The sequence below is a fragment of the Sebastes fasciatus genome, chromosome 10 (genome assembly GCF_043250625.1).
Source record: "Sebastes fasciatus isolate fSebFas1 chromosome 10, fSebFas1.pri, whole genome shotgun sequence".
Lineage (NCBI taxonomy): Eukaryota > Metazoa > Chordata > Actinopteri > Perciformes > Sebastidae > Sebastes > Sebastes fasciatus.
This window is the reverse complement of record NC_133804.1, coordinates 8,061,728-8,081,830: the sequence shown is the minus strand read 5'-3', so window position 1 is coordinate 8,081,830 and position 20,103 is coordinate 8,061,728. Positions and strand designations below refer to the sequence as shown.

The window sequence follows — 20,103 nt, the reverse complement described above, 5'->3', positions numbered from 1 at the left end:
CGATGTAGCAAATTAATATGCAAATTAGCATATGACATCATCTGGCACCTTCAAGCAACACTTAACGCTGCCTTCCCTCGAGCGGCAGCGACACAGATGCCAGTATTACGTGTTAAAACCTACCAGAATTAAAGTTAGCGGCTAAAATATCCCAGGCAACTTCAGGTGACATTTGCCCAATTTGCACTTTGTTCAAGTGTCTAATACAGAAAGAGATGGGACAGTTAATTTGTTAAATCCAAGCACGACTGTCTTTCATCTTTTGAAGTAGAAGCAAAAGTACAAAAGGAATGTTTTGGAATAATAAAATCTTTAAAAAATTACAATTTAAAGATTAAAAGAGCAAGAAACTATTTTAAACTTGGTTTGCATCACAACCTATCACTCTAATGGTGTGTTCACACCAAGAGCGAAGCGCACTTTTTGCGCGGCGCGATTACATACAAAGTCGATGCAAAGAGGCAAATAAAAGCAAATTAGCACCGGGCGATGCGAATGATGCGAATGATGCGAATGACGCGAATGGCGCGAATGACACAACGCAAAGCCTATCAGCATGAGATTCTCCTCTTTTCGTCATTGACGTCTTAACTGTTGAATCAGAAATGGAGGAAAAGGATATTGTAGCTGTCTGAGGGCACCCAGAGCTACGATAGTACATCATAGTTGTACAGAGACCACAGACTGTGTATGGTATAAATAGCGTCGCTGCGGTATTCATGGCTTTATCTTGAGTGTTGATGGAGCAGCTGCATAGCCTGGCACTGATCGATCCAAACTCCATTCAGAAAACAATCAATTTAAAATGTGTTTGCTTGTCGTCTTGCGGATAGACCTGACAAAGCATGAATTCATACTTTTTACAAATCGACAACATTATGTAGTTATTTCGGTATCCTTTTGATCTGTTTATTGCAATTAAATCAAAGCGCAGTCTGTTCATTTTGGGTTCATACCGCTATAGTGACGTGTGGCTTCTTGCTAGATAGCCATTACAGTCAGTGCAATGATACTGTATGTGAATACAGCTCGCTGTCGGGTGATGTTATGAACCCTGACACGACAGCGTTTAGTTTTCTGACATATCTGGGACTTCCACAACACGTACAAAGCAGCAACATTGGTTATTTCTTCCATGGTTGATGGCGGAAATAAAAGTTTTTGGTTTCTATGGAGACAAGCTTCCTCTTCTCTCCGGCGCATCTAGTGCGAATTAACACAAATGATACCGGCGGTCCAACTCGCACGAGTAAAAAAATCTGCTTCGCTCTTGGTCTGAACACGGCATAAGGGTTCGAACTGCCTTGTAAAAGTGCCATCAGCTTTTCTGTCCCTACATAACCTGTTCAGCATATACAGCATACTGCTGAGTGCTTTCTGCTGCTTAAGACCAGAAAGCAGTTACTGCTGAAACATACTGTAAAGAACTTTGACAGACCTCATGTTAGAGGGCAAGCAGCAAGATGTAGAGTAGAGTAAGTTCGTCTAAATTCAGTCCGACCAGCTCCCTAAGCTGCCATCTGTTTTTATAAATGTAAATGCCCACGTTTGCTTTTACCAAGCCAGTGTGTTATATAAAGGCAGGATCTTTTCATGCAAAAAGCCATAAAGCGAATGTTTTCTCTGAGAGCAGAATTGATTTGGTTGGTGTTAGCCTCATGGTGATTACTGACTGGAGGTCTTAGTCTAGCCCGCTTCTTATTTACCGCTACATTAGTGGCGAGGCGTCGTGTGCACCTCAACAAGCGCCTGACGGAAACACCACAGCAGGCCTTCAAATCACTGTGAAATTACATCAGCTCTCTGCTTTGAACTACATGTAAATGAAACTTGTCACAGTGCTGTTGGAAGTGTCACCTGTCACCTCCATGTTTACCTTCTTGCAGCCTCGCTCGCAGGGCATCACAAATATACTTGTGTATCCACTTGACTTTGAGTGTTGTTTACCTGGGTGAGAATGCAATGGAGACAATTGAATGTCACTGAAAGCGTAGTGACAGCTTGACTTCATCTGAAGCCAGTGTTCTGTAAAGCATAAATGTTTCTCTCGAGTGTTTAGGGGTCTTCTTCTGCTCCTTTGAGGATAAATGACAACAATATCCCTATTAAAATAGGATTTTTTTTTATAAGCCTATTAAATTTATGTGACTTTAAGGTTCCTTAAGAGTTTTTAAATTACAAAGGACTTTTTAAAGGTATTTTTACTTGTTATGTGGATATTGAAATAATTTTCATATTAACAATGGATCAAATGACTGCATGTAATGTGAACACAGCAAGGGCTGTCAATCGATTAAAATATTGAATTGCAAATTAATCACACATTTTTTATCTGTTCAAAATGTACCTTAAAGGGAGATTTGTCAAGTATTTAATACTTTTATCAACATGGGAGTGAGAAAATATGCTGCTTTATGCAAATGTATGTATATATTTATTATTGAAAATCAATTGACAGCACAAATCAATGACAAATATTGTCCAGAAACCCTCACAGGTACTGCATTTAGCATAAAAAGATATGCTCAAATCATAACATGGCAAACGTTTGGGCTGTTACTGTACTTAACCTCCTTCCCGACAGGCTAGTATGACATGGTTGGTACCAGTGGATTCCTTAGTTTTTTTTAGTTTCATATGATACCAGTATCTTCACTCTTGCTTTAAACTGAGCTCGCTAAAACCTCTGAATTGCGTTTTTTGCATTCAAGAAATTAGTGGCCTTAAAACAAATTTGCGTAAATGTGTTATTATTGCGTACTATAACAGCCCTTGTTCTAGCAAATTCATGTGGTCATTCCTAAAGTCTGCACCTCCTTTGGTCGTCATTCATTCCAGTATATACACTACAATATATACTGTATATATTGTGATGTTTCAATTTTGTCTAATGTTGTTTTTTTACACTAGTTGTATGTATCTATGTTCTGATGTCTTGTATCGTCTTGCCTTCTGTTGCTACCTCTTGGCCAGGTCATCATTGTAAATGAGAACTGGTTCTCAATTGACTTATCTGGTTAAATAAAGGTAAAATTAAAAAAATGTGTATAAATAAATTTACAGCCTGCAACATTTGCGTTTTGGTCTCACAGCTCATCAACCTTGTTCCCAGCAGCAGCAGAACAACAGTTGCTTTATAAGGTAATATATGTAAATGTTGTTTTTACAGATTGACCCGCTGTCCTCAAGCGGCCAAAAAAAGTAATTAATGCTGGTTTAAAGGCCACAACAACCTATTTTCTCAATCAGTGCTGAACTATGAGCGAGGGGGTCCCACATGAAAACATTAATTTCTTCAAAAGTTTTTTTTTTTTATTTCACATTTGAAATATCTATTTTTCGTTTCCTGTCTGTGTTATTTTCAACGGTTTGAAGTAGGACTCAGTTAGAAAAAGGTGATGTCACGTACTTCTTTGTAACAATCACGATTTAGCAGTATTTCAATCTGATGACAGTTGGTGGGTTGTTTCATCACTGTCAATCAAATCTGATCAAACCACACCCAAACAGTCCTGATGATGAAACAGATGTTTGAGTGTCAAACTCTTATACTCTAAATAATAAATAAATATGCTTTTATTTAACTGGGATTGCTGCTTATTAAGTCATGAATATTCAATGTTAGAACGAAATACTTTTAAGATATAAAAATTAGGGCTATCAAAGTTAAAGCGATAATAACGCAACTTGCGGGCTCAGTTTTAAAGCTGCAGAACTTGTTGCGAAGGAGGTTAAATAACGCTCCAAACTTGCGCTAAACTTTGGCGAGGAAAAACTGGCACGGCCATTTTCAAAGGGGTCCCTTGACCTCTGACCTCAAGATATGTGACTGAAAATGGGTTCTATGGGTACCCATGAGTCTCCCCTTTACAGACATGCCCACTTTATGATAATCACATGCAGTTTGGGGCAAGTCATAGTCAAGTCAGCACACTGACACACTGACAGCTGTTGTTGCCTGTTGGGCTTCAGTTTGCCATGTTATGATGTGAGCATATTTTTAATGCTAAATGCAGTACCTGTGAGGGTTTCTGGACAATATTAGTCATTGTTTTGTGTTGTTAATTGATTTCCAATAATAAATATATACATACATTTGCATAAAGCACTCATATTTGCCCACTCCCATGTTGATAAGGGTATTAAATACTTGACAAATAAAACAGATAAAAAATATGATTAAATTGGGAATAATCGCACTAAATACTTGAATCGATGACAGCCCATATATAAATGCTTTGCTTAGAACAAAAGTTGTCTGATATGGTTTTCCATAGAAAAGTTTAATTAACTGGTAAAAAATTCATAAAGCACCTCTACTCCTGAATCCAGAATCTATAAATATACAATTATCTTGAGTTTCAAAGTTTAACTACAGGACAAAAGATGTCTCCTATTTCACCGAATAGTCCATTCTAAGTGTACGTGCACTGGAGGCGTTAAGTTCTCACGTCACACTAGCGGTGTGAGTTATCCTACTGGTACGTCCAGGTCTTAAACACAGACTTAAGGTGAGCTCAGAGAAAATTTCCACCTTCAGCAGACAAATGTGAAAACAGTCTTCTACTGTCAAACGCTAAAACTCAAAATCATTCTGCACAGAAAAGCTCAAACTAACAAGTGAATTTACAATAAGCAAAACAGATTTTTTTGTGAAGGGGGACTTCAAGTGTTTAGCGTGTGTGCTAACTTTACTTTTAAATTATTCATTCTCATCGTTGGTTGGTTGCTTGTGTGAGTAATGAAACTACAGTAGTAACAGCTAGACTTCATAATATCTCACACTGGATCAGCCAAAAGTGAAATCATGCAGTGCCTCACTTTGAGCTGCTGACTACAACTAAATGTGTGTGTGTGTGTGTGTGTGTGTGTGTGTGTGTGTGTGTGTGTGTGTCCAGAGGTAGATTTAAGCCTACTGTAACTGTTAGGAAAAGATCAATAGTGTTATCACTCTCTCCCTCTTTCTCTCGCTCACACACACACACACACACTCACACACACACACACTTAGGAGTGCTCGGGCTCCAATCAATAATTCTATAGTGCTAACAGAAAGCTTCCACAGCAGTTTAAAGGCTTATTGCACACACGGACGGACACACACACACACACCCTGAACACACACTCGCAAAATCCCTGAACACTCAAAGACAGAACTGTGAGCCAAATATTGAGTATTTCAAACACATTCATGGCACCTGAACTAATTTGAAAACCGTTAAATGGAAAATCAATCATGCTGATACACTCCACAGGAATTTCTTTTTATCGCTTTTGCATTCATGTGACGCATTAGGACGACCACCGTTCAGCCCGGTCTCTTAAACAAATGACGTTCCCGTGCAAAGAAAACTGCATCGTCAATTATATTTCAAGGGAAACGTATTTAATCCTATATTATGTTTGTTTTTGACGTATCACAAATACATTTCTTATCATAATGAGTGAAATGCGCGTTCAGGGGAGGTTGAGGTCGATGGATGGGTCGAAACAGGACTTTCACCCAGGAGGCCGCTGTTCCTGTCCCATGTGACACCAAAACCAACGTTTACTTATTTTAATTTTATGCCGGAATTTAAATAACGTAACAAACATACTTATTTTTTAGCCAAACCATGATGTTTTACTAAACCTAACCAAGTAGTTTAGTTGCGTTTTTGTTTGGTTTGAATTCACAAAGTTAATCATGTGTTAAAAATTACGACCATAATCCGGGAGAAAACATGTTTCCCTCCAAACGTAATTGAGAAAGCAGTTTACTTGCACGGGGACGTAATTTTATAGGAGACAGTGTTGCACTCAGGGTTTACGTTAGCCGGCATATGCCGGCTTTTTAACGTTATCACATGCAGTTGTCCTTCAGATTAAATGATCAACAGCCAGAATGTCCATTGGGAAATATACCAAATAAATAAATTAATTAATAGCATATTAAAGGACCAGTTTGCATCTATTGGCAGAAATGGAATATAATATTAGTAAGTATGTTTTCTTTAGCGTATAATCACCCTAAAATAAGAATTGTTGTGTTTTCGTTAGCTTAGAATGAGCCCTTCATATCTACACAGGGAGCAGGTCCTCTTTACGAAGTCCGCCATGTTGCTCCGCCATGTTTCTACAGTAGCCCAGAACAGACAAAACAAACACTGTTTACTTTTCCTGTTTGGGCCGGAGTCATTTACGTTAATTGTTCCCGTCGCCGCCGCTCTCTCTCTCTCTTGCTTCACCACTCACTTCCCTTGTACACACGCACTCTACGCTCTAGCTGATGGCTAGAGAGGGATATTTGCATGGGAGTGACTTCAGTTGGTTGCAATCTCCTCACCTCACCTCACCGCTAGATACCTCCAGATACTACACACCTCACCTTTAAATAGCCTAATATTTTAAGGTGTGTTGCCAAGACAACTTAAATATAAACTTATACACAAGTGTAAATGTAGGTAATCCAATAGCCTACAGCTTTTGTCAAATTCAGCGAATATCTCCTCACACTTTGCTAGCTGTCCGTTCTATGTGCTCTGAAAAAAAAGCCGGTCTTCATACACAACCAGCTGACTGTAAATGCGAAACAAACAAAGTGGCTCGGACCAAGCCACTATAATGATGATATAAATAATGATTACATCTATGTTTCTTCAATAAATTCTTCAGACTGAGACAATTACAGAGACGAGGAGCGTTGCAGCGCTCGCTGTGAGTGTGTGCATGCCTTTGAGAGAGACAAAGAGAGGAAGAAAAGGTGGACTGAATGTTTCGTTAAGGTGTTGATAATAGTTGGGATGTCGACGTTTTGAATGAAGATTCAAAATATTCAGGTGGGCTACAGCCCTACAAGCCTTACAACAGTATTTTGAATTTGACAAACGCAGAAATCGGACCAACCAGCCTATTATTTTATTTCTTAGACCTCTTCTTCATCTCTTCACCTCTTCTTGTTTTCAAGTTATGTCAAATGTAGGCTATTATATGGCTTATTTAAAACACATGTTCGGTAGTCGTTCTATATGGCTGAATATTAACGGCTATTTTGGCCATCAAAAAAGTCTAGTGTAACCCTGGTTGTGCTGTTACTCCTGTTACTATGTTGCCAAACATTCAGTTCACACATTCACTAATCAAAGGGTAAAATGTAGACATTTTACTCTCGTCTGCTGGCACAAAATGAGCAGCGGGGTTCTCGAAGTCTTTCATTTGGTGTCTGGTTCAATCCTCGGATTTGCTGCTATTTGCTGTTTAAGCTGCAGAACACATCCAATAACTCATCTAACCAGAACAAATACAGCGATGATAAGGTGCTGTAATCAGTCAGTCATTGTCTTCCTCTGTACCTCCTTACTCTCTCTCTCCCCCCCCTCCATTTCTTATCATCAGTCTCTCTTTTCCTCTCGTATCCCTCTCTTCCTCCCCCTCACTCCTGTATCCAGTTTACATTTTCCTTCCAATAAAATCTCCCCGGAATAAATAAAGAGAGGAGTGAAAACTAAACGGTAAGCAGGCGATAACGGAGCATCCATGGGTGTGTGGGTGAAACAAAGTGAAAGAAACCACTCACGGCCATGAATGTACTTACTCTCTCTCTCACCCTCCATAAGAAAGTGTTGAAAGTAAAGTATATTTTAATTCCCTCCCTGTCTCCCTAGCTTTCTCCTTCTCGGTGCCATATGCTCAAAGCTCCATCTCGGGCTCATTTGGAGTGCCGCACACTCACACACACACACACACACACACACACACACAAGCTCTATCAAAGCACAGGAACAGCTGGCTTGCTCGATATGGATGACTACTTGCCTGTCAACCAGTTTCACACAGCACACACACACACACACACACACACACACACACACACACACACACACACACACACACATCATCATCATAAAGCCTGGTGTTTCTGCTGTATTTGAAAAGGAACGTGAGTGAGAGATAGGGGGAGAGAGAGACGAGAGAGAGAGAGACGAGAGAGAGAGAGAGAGAGAGAGAGAGAGAGAGAGAGAGAGAGAGAGAGAGAGAGAGAGAGAGAAGAGAGAGCAGGTCAGAGAGTTAAGTGAGTGAGTGTGTGGAGGAGTTTGGTATTGTCAGATTCATTTGACATTTCAATTAGCCAAATGTGTGAATATTCACCATGATATCATTTAAAGAAATAATAATATACTGGATTTGAAAAAGAGAGAGAGTTGCTGTTATTATCAAAAAATGCAAACATGCACTCAAACCCACGACATCAGAAGCACAGACGGCATGTGTCACTGTTAACCAACTCTTAACCAAATGCTCATGAATACATTTCAGGCACCATTTTTGCCAGTTAGGTATGATTTATACTCCAGGGTTTCCGCCAGTGTATTGCATTGTATGCACGCCGGGACTAATCACCCGGGAACTATGTATTTTTAAGATGTTTTTAAACTAAAATGTGTTACTCAAGTAGCAAAGTCCTTTAAGGAAAAACTCGTAGCACGCAAGTTGTGTGTGCGTTAGCGAGTGTCGGTTTGTACAGGTTAGGCTGTCGGTTAATAAATGCTACAACTCCCAGGCCAAGTTCCCGTGTCCTGCTGGTCACCTGCAGATTACAGTGAAGGGGTTAGCCCCCAAGTTAGCGTCAACAACAGCTCAGGCTTGCTTGCTTAAAGGGGGTATTTTAGTGTCTTTCTCAGCATTATTTAAGTGCTAATTACTTTTTAAAAAAGTTATAATAATGTAATACATTTTATTAGCATATGATTGTACATATGGTTAAATCAAATACACTTTGTAACCAAATAATAATTAGTCTTACATCTCTTCTTTTTTTGTCATACTCAAACAATGCAAAATAAAGACCTAAAGGTGCATTTGACATTAAGGCCCAAGGAAGCTGAACATTTCTTTCTAAATTTGATGTATTTCCTGTTGTAACACAGTATTACAGTAGAATACAGTGCATGGAGGGATCATTCAAAAGTGCTAACTACAGTAATGACAAATAGTTTTTATTTGGTGGGAGGTGCGGGATTGGTCAGACACCAGTTGTTGTTTTGTTGGTTGTTGTTTTTATTTCTGCCAGTGCAGTATGCGATAACCATACCCAATTTCTAAGATTTCAATATACTGTATTTTACTCAAATGTTTTTTTTTTTTACTATCCTTTTTTTCCTCCTGACATGTAAATCAACAGTGAATCAAGGCTTGGAAAAGTTCTGCTCCATCAGTTCAAACTCAAAAAGTGTTGTTCTTCTGAGCACACGACCAAATCACCTGTCAAAAGCAAAACCCCTGTTGTTACATCACTGATTGGGGGGAGGCCAAAAGTGCAACATACTGAAAGTTTCCACGCTATAGAGACTCATTTCTCATATTGTGATGTAATCAAAAAAGCTGGGACTCTACTAAATCAAAGGATAACATGATGACATATAAGCATAAGAAAAACTTAGTTAAGAATTAGTTTATTTATTTAAGAGTCTTTGTTAACCCTACTAGTCACTCTACTAAGCATTATTATTAAAGGGAAAGGTCTTTTTTTGCTTGGGGTTAACGTGTGGTTTAGGAAACAATAATTAGCACATAGACTACTATGAAAGAGTATTATAAAAATACATTTTAACTATCAATAATTACATTGTAAAAATTACAATTATTTGTGACCAAACTGACCCTTCGCTAAGTCCCGCCCCTCGACTGCGGACTGCTTCTGAATCAGTTCGACATATATCCTCTAAGCATATTGACGATCATTCAGTGTGGGCTCCATGCAGCTAAGTACACAATTTATTACTAAACAGCTTGATATGGATAGTAATAGTATAAGTCATAGCGGTTGCTGTCTTACCTCCCCTGCGTGGCTGAGACTCAGTTTTGGCAGTTTATTCTTGGCATTCCCAGAGTTTCCTCCGTACGCCTGACCGTTGTTAAATCCCTCTGTGGCCACTAGAGGGGGTTTAAGCTGGGGGGAGTCACTAGGCGCCTGGTCCTGGCCATCCATCGGTCGAACATACGCTGTGGGCTTCTGCTGGATTGCGATCGGCTTCCCTGATAGGCTACCTGGTGGGAAGGTGGGGGTAGTCAGTCCAGATGTGGGAGTGGTTAGACCAGGAGTAGGCGTCGTCAGAACGGACGTGGAAGCCAGCGGGGACGAGGATGTGGAGAGGTGAGAACCCGTCTCGTTTTCAAACGGGGAGGATTTAAAATGTCCACCATTTTCTGTGTTAGTGGAAGACTTGAAATGGCCACCGTCCATGGTGGAAGCTCGGAAATTGCCGCCATCTGTAAAAGAGAAGGAAAAAGGAGAGAAAACCAAAAAGGAAAAGTCAAAAATAACCAAAGCAACACCTGTTATAGTCGAATATTGCTCTGCTTTGTGCTGTCAAAATGTAATGAAAAAAAATCCCCTCTCCCAGATGGATGGAGCCAATCACAATCAAAGCAAATTATGTGTTGCTTGATGGTTTAGAAATCAACTGAAAGATGTGGTTATCATCGGATGCAGATGTTAATTTCCAGAAACCCCGCCCAAAAGGTGATAGAGTCTGTTTTGCACTGAAATTATTCACTGAAATTATTCACTGAAATTATTCACTGAAATTATTCATCAGCACTCATGGCTCCGGAAAATACAAACATTACCCATGAATATCAAAATATGAGAAGTCCTCTTTTTGTTGTGTGAATGGCAGGTTTAATCAGCCACATTCGGAGATATTCCCCACCATTTAGGGAAATATACTTATTCTTGACGACAGATGAAAAGATAGATGCCACTCTCGTGTCTGTGAGCTAAATATGAAGCTAGATAAAGCAATCTATCAGCTTATGCCACGTTCATGTCACATTGTTTCGATCGTAATCATAAAGACAAGAGTGTGAAAAAACATTCATAATAGCCCACTATAAAAAAGAACTACAGATGTGTCTACAAAACGTTAGCAAAATGAAGCCAAACTCACTGGCATTTGCATATAAATAAAATTCAATAGTAACACTAATAAAATTGATTTTGCAAATTTAAAAAGAGCTTTACAACTTTTGTAAATGGTTCCACGAATGGCTCCAAATACGTGACAAAAGTAACTCATTTAGGACGTTTAAATAATGACTACAAGACTACGAACACTGGTAACCATCTTGGAATGCCCGAACATTCAAGTCTGAGTAACGGGAGTCCTTCCCATTCTGTCGACATTGCATGAATACCAGTGAAATTCCAGGATTCTCAATACCCAATTCGATACCACGGTAAAAAACAAAAGAAACAAAAAATAAAGGCAGTGGCTAGAAGGGAGCCCGCAAACTGGGGAAACTCTGGCGAGATTGCTTAAGGTTAGTCATTGACCTCGAATAGTTCAATTTAAGCATTCACCTTGAATAGTTAAGGCTAGGATAGGTCATCAGGCAGCGAGTCTCGTGAGAGTTTTTGCAGATCTCAGATCAGATTTCGCAGATTGCGGGCTCCCTTCTAGACACAACCATAACTAAACCCTTGGAGCTAGTGTTAGGAAGTCAAACAGGTCACAATTCCCTCTCTATTATCTACTTTATATTGTTGTGAAAACATCTCCTTCAAACAACTGGATTTATTCAAGTTTCTCGCCAAAAACTACATTTTACAAGATTACATTTGAACACATCATGATATCGTATTTACCTTCACCCGATACTCCTTTTTATTGAATAGAGCTTGAACGCATCATAATGAAACTCAATGCAACCTCCGTTAATGTTAGCTGTTAGCTCCTCGGGACTGTGCTGTTAGCTCTCGTCCTGCAGATTTCAACACAGATTTATTGTTCACAATGTAGCGTTATCAGAGAAAAGATAGGATACATCACCTGGACGCGTCGATTGATCAAACCCCACCGGTACTTACGGTACCTGCGGTACTGTAGAGAAACGAGTACCACCATGTTTTCAGAATTTGGGCATCGACTTGGTCGCTGTTTCTCCCTGCTTCCAGTTTTTATGCTATACTATGCTAAGCTAAGCTAACTGGCCGCTGGCTCCAGCTTTACATTTAGCATACAGGCAGACACAAGAGTCGTATCAATCTTTCTCAGAACTCTCAGATTGAAAGCAAATAAGTGCATTTCTGTGTAGAACTTACCTGGGAGAGGAAGGGTTTTGGAGGGGTGGGAAGCGTGTCTTCTCCCAGAAGAAGATGAGGAAGAGGAGGACGAAGAGGAGGAAGAAGGGCTTGAGTCTCCTTTTAGACCGAGTTCATCTTTAAGTGAGCTAAACAGCTCTTCATGTCTTTGCATTTGCTGTTCCTCTAGTAGAGACATTTTCCCTCTTCCGCTCGTCGCTGCTGTGACCTGCACCTGCCCCTGCCCCTGCCCCTGCCCCTGCCCCTGCCCGTTCTGCGCCAACCCAAGAACGAGGCCTGCTCCTTGGGCGGCGCTCTGTCCATGGCCTGCCCTTGACCAGTCCATGGAGCCCCGGGACTTCTTCGAATTCTGATGCGGGACCGTTGCAGCGCTTGTCGACGACGCGGTCGAAGCAGGAGGTTGCATGGAAGTTGAAGATGAGGAAGAAGCATTTCCCATCCTCTTGTCCCCACCTCCCTCCACTCCTCCTCCCCCTCCTCCTCCTCCTCCTCCAGCTGTTCCTCCTCTCAGGGCTTCGTTGAAAAGCTGGGACTCCATGGCGGGTCTCTCTGTCGTTGAAGTGGTCGGGGTCTGCAGGTTGTTGCTGCCTTTGGGGATTCCCACCAAGTGGCTCTGGTTAGAATGGCTGGTTAGCAGGTCTTTCATTTCTTCATAGGAACCCAGCGTGTTCTGGACGCGACTGGCCAACGCATCACCTTTATTAGTCTGAAAGGAGAAAAGGGAAGAAGAAAAAGACAAGAGGGAGAGAGGGAGAGAGAGAGAGAGAGAGAGAGAGAGAGAGAGAGAGAGAGAGAGAGAGAGAGAGAGAGAGAGAGAGAGAGAGAGAGAGAGAGAGAGAGAGAGAGAGAGAGAGAGGAGAGAGAGAGAGAGAAGAGTATTAATTAAGTCTTCCATTTTTCCATTTCTTTAAGCTTGATGAAAAGCCCTCTTTATTCATCCGGAGAGGAACAGTGAGAGACGGATAGGGTGACCACTGACCAGACATCAGGACGAGATGATTAATTAAACACATGCCACCCTTAAGAGGGTCCGGTCCAGGCTGGTGCAGTAAAATTAATGGGGCAGGAATCATTATTAGCCTGACCCCAGATTCTCAAGCAATCACGGCTTGGAGGACAGCGCGGGTCTTACTGATATATGACGGTGTAACACCTTCAGCCGCTACGTGATAATGCTGAGATGTTCCTCAGAATAGCTCGAGAGTACCTTTTGTGTCAGTCAAGACGGCTTATTTAATGATTAAACTACGCGATTTGATCATTTGGCGTTTTTGAAAGGACGAGGGCAAGCAGCAGGGGTTTCAGCAGATCTATATTTGGCGCCGGATTCCTGCAAAAACGCCATGGAAGAGGAAATAGTGTAGATTTTTTTCCTGTCCTCTGACATTTCTTTTTCTACCTGAGTGACAAATGGTGAAGCAAACATTCATCATGGGCCAAATCTGAATTATGCAAGATCTACAACCTGTAATTTAATTGTGTCACTTCATCAGTAAAACTTTATAATAGCCATCATTTATAAATGGTAAATTGATAGTTAATTAAATTTAGTTAATAGTTATTTTACTGTTAAACAATGAAATTCTAATTAATAATGTTTACTAATTATTAGTAATGCTATAATTTATGTTATTTTAACAGTTTATTGTTGCACACATTGCAGTACCTGTGAGGGTTTCTGGACAATATTTGTCATTGTTTTGTGCTGTTAATTGATTTCCAATAATAAACATATACAAACATTTGCATAAAGCAGCATATTTGTCCACTCCCATGTTGGACTTCCTCAGGAACAGACCCCAGTGTGTCAGGATGGGGGACCACACCTCGGCCACTCTGAACCTGAGCACTGGAACACCACAGGGGTGCGTCCTCAGTCCTTTTCTCTACTCCCTCTTCACGTATGACTGCTCAACTATTCACCCCACCAACACCATGGTCAAATTTGCAGACGACACTGCTGTAGTAGGACTGATAACCAACAACAACGAGACAGCCTACAGGGAGGAGATCCAACATCTGACACAATGGTGTTCCCATAACAACCTGGATTTAAACACAACAAAAACAAAAGAAATGATAATAGACTTCAGGAGAGCCAGGTGGGTGGAGCACTCTGCCCTCTGCGTACGTGGAGAGGAGGTGGAGAGGGTGGACTGCTTCATGTACCTCGGAGTCCACATTTCGTCAGACCTCACCTGGTCCAAAAACATCTCTCATCAGGTGGGGAAGGCCCAGCAGAGACTCTACTTCCTCCGGAAGCTGAAACAGGCTCACCTTCCTCAACACCTGCTGATCAATTTCTATCGGGCAACCATTGAGAGCCTCCTGACCTACTGCTGCACTGTGTGGTTTGCTAGCTGCACAGTGGAGAACAGGAGGGACCTGCAGCGGGTGGTGAGGATGGCGGAAAAAGTGATTGGGACCACATTACCCCCCCTCAGTGACCTATACACTGGTCGGCTCTGTAAGAAAGCCAGCTGTATCTCCAAAGACCCCACCCACCCTGGACATGTACTGTTTGCTCCCCTTCCCTCCGGAAGGAGATACAGGACAATTAAAACACACACCAACAGACTACGAAACAGCTTTTACCCACAGGCTGTCAAGTGTGTTTTACAAACTATTTCTTAAAGGTTTACAAAATCATGTAATCATTAAGAAATATTTAATATAGTATATAACATGTGATAATGTGTGCAACAATAAACTGATAAATACTTTACTAATGTAATCAGAAAGTAATTTTTTATCATCTCTTATCAGCTATGATACAATATAGAATTTATAAACTAATTGCAAAAAATACTGATAAAATAACAAATTAGAGCATTACTAATAATTAGTAACATGATTAATAATTATCATTTCATTGTTTGTAACTGTAAAATAAATATTAACTAAGTTTAATTAACCATCAATTTACCATTTATAAATGATGGCTATTATGAAGTGTTGCCATTTCATCATGACTCACAGACTAATAATGAACACCGGAAACACTGAATGAGATGTGAAATGTGGCATTGTAATTTTATCGCACACAACTTTAGTGCTTTGATCAACAGATCCATAAAGGAAAAGGTATCTGACAACCTGTGCTCTGCTAATCACCCCTGAGGTAACATGGAGTGACTGTCAAGTAAAGCTACAATAGGTTTAAAGGTTGAGATGTGTGAACCAAGAAGGAGTGAATAAGACCCTTCATCTAATTCTCAAGACAGGGTGAAATTGCCTGTATTTGGAGAGGTTAATGAATTCATGAATAATGAATGTATGTTCATAGGAAGCAGGAGCTTAACTAATCGTAGGCAATATTTCTGGAAAGAGCATCACGTTACATGTAATAATGAATAATCCTCACACTGATTGTAGCGGAACTTAACACCAATCATGCAGATCTGTGAGAGGCTGTCAGGGTCGATTTTCAAACTATTTTCTCAGTGGTCAGAAGAGTAAAACCCACACATCTTCTACATCATTTGTAGGTTTAAAGACATAATCAGTTAATGAACGTGATCCATGAGTCCTTGCAAATTTCCCCACTGCGGGACTAATAAAGGAATATCTTATCTTATCTTATCTTTGTTCTTGACTTCTCTAGAAAGCATGTACAGTACAGTATCTTGGTTATGTATCTGCGTGCCTGGTTTTGTTTTTCCTATGCAAACAGCTTCAGTCAATAAGCAAATAATACTGTTATAACAGGCAATGATCCACGGAGAGGTCTTATTGCTGAAGAGGGAATTCTCTGTGTGTGTTTGTATGTGTGTGTGTGTGTGTGTGTGAGACACTTCGTAGCCTTAAAAATTATTATATCACCACCCTTGCATTTGCTCTAATAGAGAGTAATGTAAGAATCATTTGATGATAATTGCTATATTGCGATGCTCTTTTTTCATAATCAAATTGGTTTGATAGTAATTTTATGAAGCAGGTGAAACTGAAATGGATGTTTTTTCTGGTACAAGTAACACAACCATCAGGGTCATTGAAGTACCAATAATCTTAAATATGCTCTGCCAATTATTTCTTGATTAAAGGTGCAGTGTGTAGGATCTGGCGGCATCTAGCGGTAAGGTTGCAGATTGCAACCAACTGAAAATTGTCCCGTGTGCCAAGCGTGTGAGAAAACTACGATGGCTGACGCAAAAATGTGAAAACGTGAATGGCCATATCTAGAGCCAGCATTTGGTTTGTCCATTCTGGGCTACTGTAGAAACATGGCGGCCAGCTCCGTGAAAAGGACACGCTCCGTAGATATAAACTGCTCATTCTATCGTAAAGAAAACACAATGATTCATATTTTCAGTTGATAATACACAAAAAAAAACATACCTATTAATATTATAATCTATTTCTGCCAATACATCATCAGAATTCATCCTCTGGGATCATGAATGTCTTCATGGCAATCCATCCAATAGTTGAGATATATTTCAGTCTGGACCATAGACTGTATATAAAGATGAACGACATGACAGCTCCCCACAAAAGAAGCCAAAACTGGCTGCAGTATAGGTCATAAATCCCACCCCCTCCATGATAGCAGATGGGACACGAGCCAAACTAAAAAGTCAAACTACACGTCAATTAAAGTTTTCCAAAAAATGGTTTCTGTCATTTTAGGTATTTCTTATCACGCTGATGTATCTTTTATCTTTTATTGGGATCTCCATTAGCTGTGGCTGAAGCCCAGCTATTCTTCCTGGAGTCCACTTAAATCACTTTGAACTGTTAGGCTACATTTCAGTACACAATCACATTACAATCCTTACCCATGTATGTTTAAGTGTTGTGTTTTTTTTATAAGTTTGATTTTAATTAGTTATTAGATGCTATAAAAAGGGGTTCAAGACGTCATGATTGGCAGCCAAGAGTCTCTCTTGCAATTTGGTTCGGGCGGGTGACCTCGATACTGCGGCTCCACCCCCCCCCGATCACTACTGCGCAGAATATGGCTCCAAATGACGTCAAATTCTGAAGATGGCAGCTCTCGCATCCGGGATATTTTGACTATATATAAATATCTATGATCTGGACCAAAGTGGTGGGCCTGAGCGACACTGCCATTAAATTGGGCCACGGCACTAGTGTGGCTAAAAATGACTGAAACTGTTAATGAATTATCAAAATAGATGGCAATCAATATTCTGTCCATCAACTAACTGATTAATAAACTAATTGTTTCGGCTGTAGAGTAAAGCTCTTTTCGTATTGGATGGAATGCCTTTGGGTAAGTGATTTAACCCCCCATATATACGTTACATTCACTGCACTTGTTCAAGATAATGGAGGGTTATGTATCACTCAAAATTATGGACACAATCCTGAGGATTATCTAGTGGCTGAGACATAAATTCTACCTCTAGAGGGCTGTTTTTATCAACCACCAAAATCAATATCCAGATGAGTGTCCTGAATTTGGACTCAATATGCTTTTAAAGCTCTTACTAATACTTTCCACTGCAACTTGCACAATTTAAATTCACGAAATATGGTACAAACATGGTGGGATTTTTACTTTATGGAATAAAGACATGGCAGATTTGCATAGGACTAGAAACACAGACATACGATATCTCTGCAACTATTAAAAAAGTCCTAGGTGAACCCCAGGTAACAGCCCTGGGTGAAGATGACAGATCTTCAACACAAATCTGACTTGAAAGCACCATTCATCTCTTGTATCATGTCTTTCTTCACTTCACTGTATCCTTATTTTTTACTCTCTAATAGCAACACCATGAAAATACCCCAAAAAAAGGAAACAGAGCAAAGAATCAAACCTTATTTACAAAAGATTCATACAAGAAAGGAGAGAGTTGCTTTCAAATAATCTTAACAGATGTAATTTCTCTGTGTGTGCGCGCGCATACACACGCAAACACTACACACCGTGGCGGGCCAAAGTTAGCTGTGAATAAATTAGCTCATCTCTTCTCCATCTCAGGCTCATGAATAAAAGATCTGGTGGCTGAAGAGGAACAGAAAACACATTTACAGAGAGGCAAAATGGAAAACAGAGGAGAAGGAGAGGATGAATACCTATGTGCGTGTGTGTATGTATGTGTGTGTGTGAGTGTGTGTGAATAGATCATCCCAAATAGCTGCTAACAGCATAACGCTCTTTAACAGGATTAGAAGAGGGATTAGCTAATAGCTGACAGAGAGAATGAATACTGGAGAGGGAGAGAGAGGGAAAGACAGAGAACTAGAGTGACGGACACACGATAGATATACAGGTACAGAGCGAGACTGACGCTAGAAAATATGAACAAGAGTGGCATCGGAAATGATAAAAATTCTATCAATCCTATGTGATAATAAAAAAAGGGCTGATATAGATCTCTAAAGGAGTAGTTCAGTAAATTCAGTCAGCACTCAGACACAGAGGAAGTGCAGCGAGGCTGTATAGAGGCCTTGGTAAATCCACTTAATTGTATCAAGTAAAGCAACAAACTCAGAAAAAGAAACAGAAATTGTTAGTGTGGCAAATGCATCAGCAGAAGAAAGTAGCAAGGTGTGCCAAAGCTGTTTTTCAAGTTTAGCAGCAGTAAGAGATAAACTGGGGAAGTGTATGGTGGAAAAAGATTAGTGGGAAAGAGGTGGAATATGAAACAAGTAAACATGTTGTTGTCCCCTATGAATGATGCAGTCAACCCTTTGGGCCAGCCACTTAGAAGATGTACCATTGCTACAAATTCTGTTTGAATTATTTTCACCTTCGTGAATTATAGTTTCCCCCGTTCAGTTAATCACTGTAATTAATGAGAGATGTAGAAATGCTCAGCACAGCAGCACACTGCAGTCAGGTGCTGCTGTGTAAAACAATCCAAAATGTGAAAAGGGTTTGATACACACCAAAACTCAGACCCACTGTATTTATCAGCTTATTCCTCTTTTTGTAGGGCTGTACCAAATGTCTTTCTTTTTTTTCTTCTTTTTTTACATCCAAAGCTTCTATTAAGGTTTTCGAATGAAGCTTTGAATGTCGTCATATTTTATAATATGTCTGTCTAGTCTGTGCTTACTTTGTCAAGGTTGAAAGGAGTAATAAAATCTGCCGTCCTGGTTCAGACTATTGAGCCTCTGTGTTGTTGTCCGCAAAACATGATTGATTGATGTCTTTATTTGCAGTGCAAAAGCTCAGAAAAATCAGCCATGTTCCGAAAAAATGCCGCTTTTTCGCCACGTAATATTTGCGTTCTGTGTGAAAACAACAGTTTGAAAAAAACATATTGGCGTAGGATTAATCGCATGAAAATAACGTCCCCGTTGTGTTAAGTCCTTAAATTGAAGGGGTGGGGGGAAAAAAAATCGATTTTCCTATGTATCGCAAGTAATTTTTTTAAAATAGATTTTTTAATGCCAGAATCGATATATTTGCTTCATTTGAGTCTATGTGGAGTTAGAAGGAAGTTACCGCTTTTATTGCTGTAGTCTGAGTAACTGGACGTCATATCCGTTCCGTATCCGTCAATCAAAACAAACCGCAGTGAGCCGAAATTGACAAAGCCGAAAGCGGCGGAGGGTCCGTGTGGATACGACCTGCATCCTCACATTTTAAATCCAAAGTGGTAAATACTACACATACAGTAAAGTATGGAAACACATTGGGTTTCACACATTACCAGGAAAAGCAGAGCTAGATATCACGGCTAAAGCTGCATGCTAACTCTGTCATGGACAGGAAACGTTATCATATTGCGGTAACATGCGGTCAAGCGAGCGAGCTAGCGACGGACTTGGCGAAGTTAGCGGAAATATACACGAGTGACTAGTCTGGTTTTCAAAATAAGTTGTTAACAAAGGGAACTGTATATACAAAATACATATATGAAAATGAGATTGATTGGATTATATTCACCAGAATGACATGTCTCTTATAAATTAAGGGAAATGTCTTTATTCTTAAATGTTTGGGTTAATGGAAAACATTTTATAAATAATTCCTGACAATGACTGAAATATTTGACTTCAGGACATCTCTGACTACATACATGCTGAAAATCAAACAT

The 20,103-nt window shown here is 40.0% G+C and overlaps 1 protein-coding gene across 3 annotated transcripts in view; it reads right to left on the bottom strand.

Annotated features, from left to right (window-relative positions):
* The window catches only part of aff2 (AF4/FMR2 family, member 2), a 214,843-nt gene that overhangs the window by 124,278 nt on the left and 70,462 nt on the right, over positions 1–20,103 (bottom strand). For 2 of the 3 annotated variants that reach the window (XM_074647868.1, XM_074647869.1), the window contains exons 3-4: positions 12,083–12,788; positions 9,815–10,248 (exon numbers count right to left, since the gene is read on the bottom strand). In XM_074647868.1, coding sequence (XP_074503969.1) covers positions 9,815–10,248; positions 12,083–12,788 — 1,140 coding nt within the window. Of the gene's footprint in view, positions 1–9,814; positions 10,249–12,082; positions 12,789–13,289; positions 13,413–20,103 lie in introns of those variants that run through there. The other variant, XM_074647870.1, reaches the window with a different exon arrangement.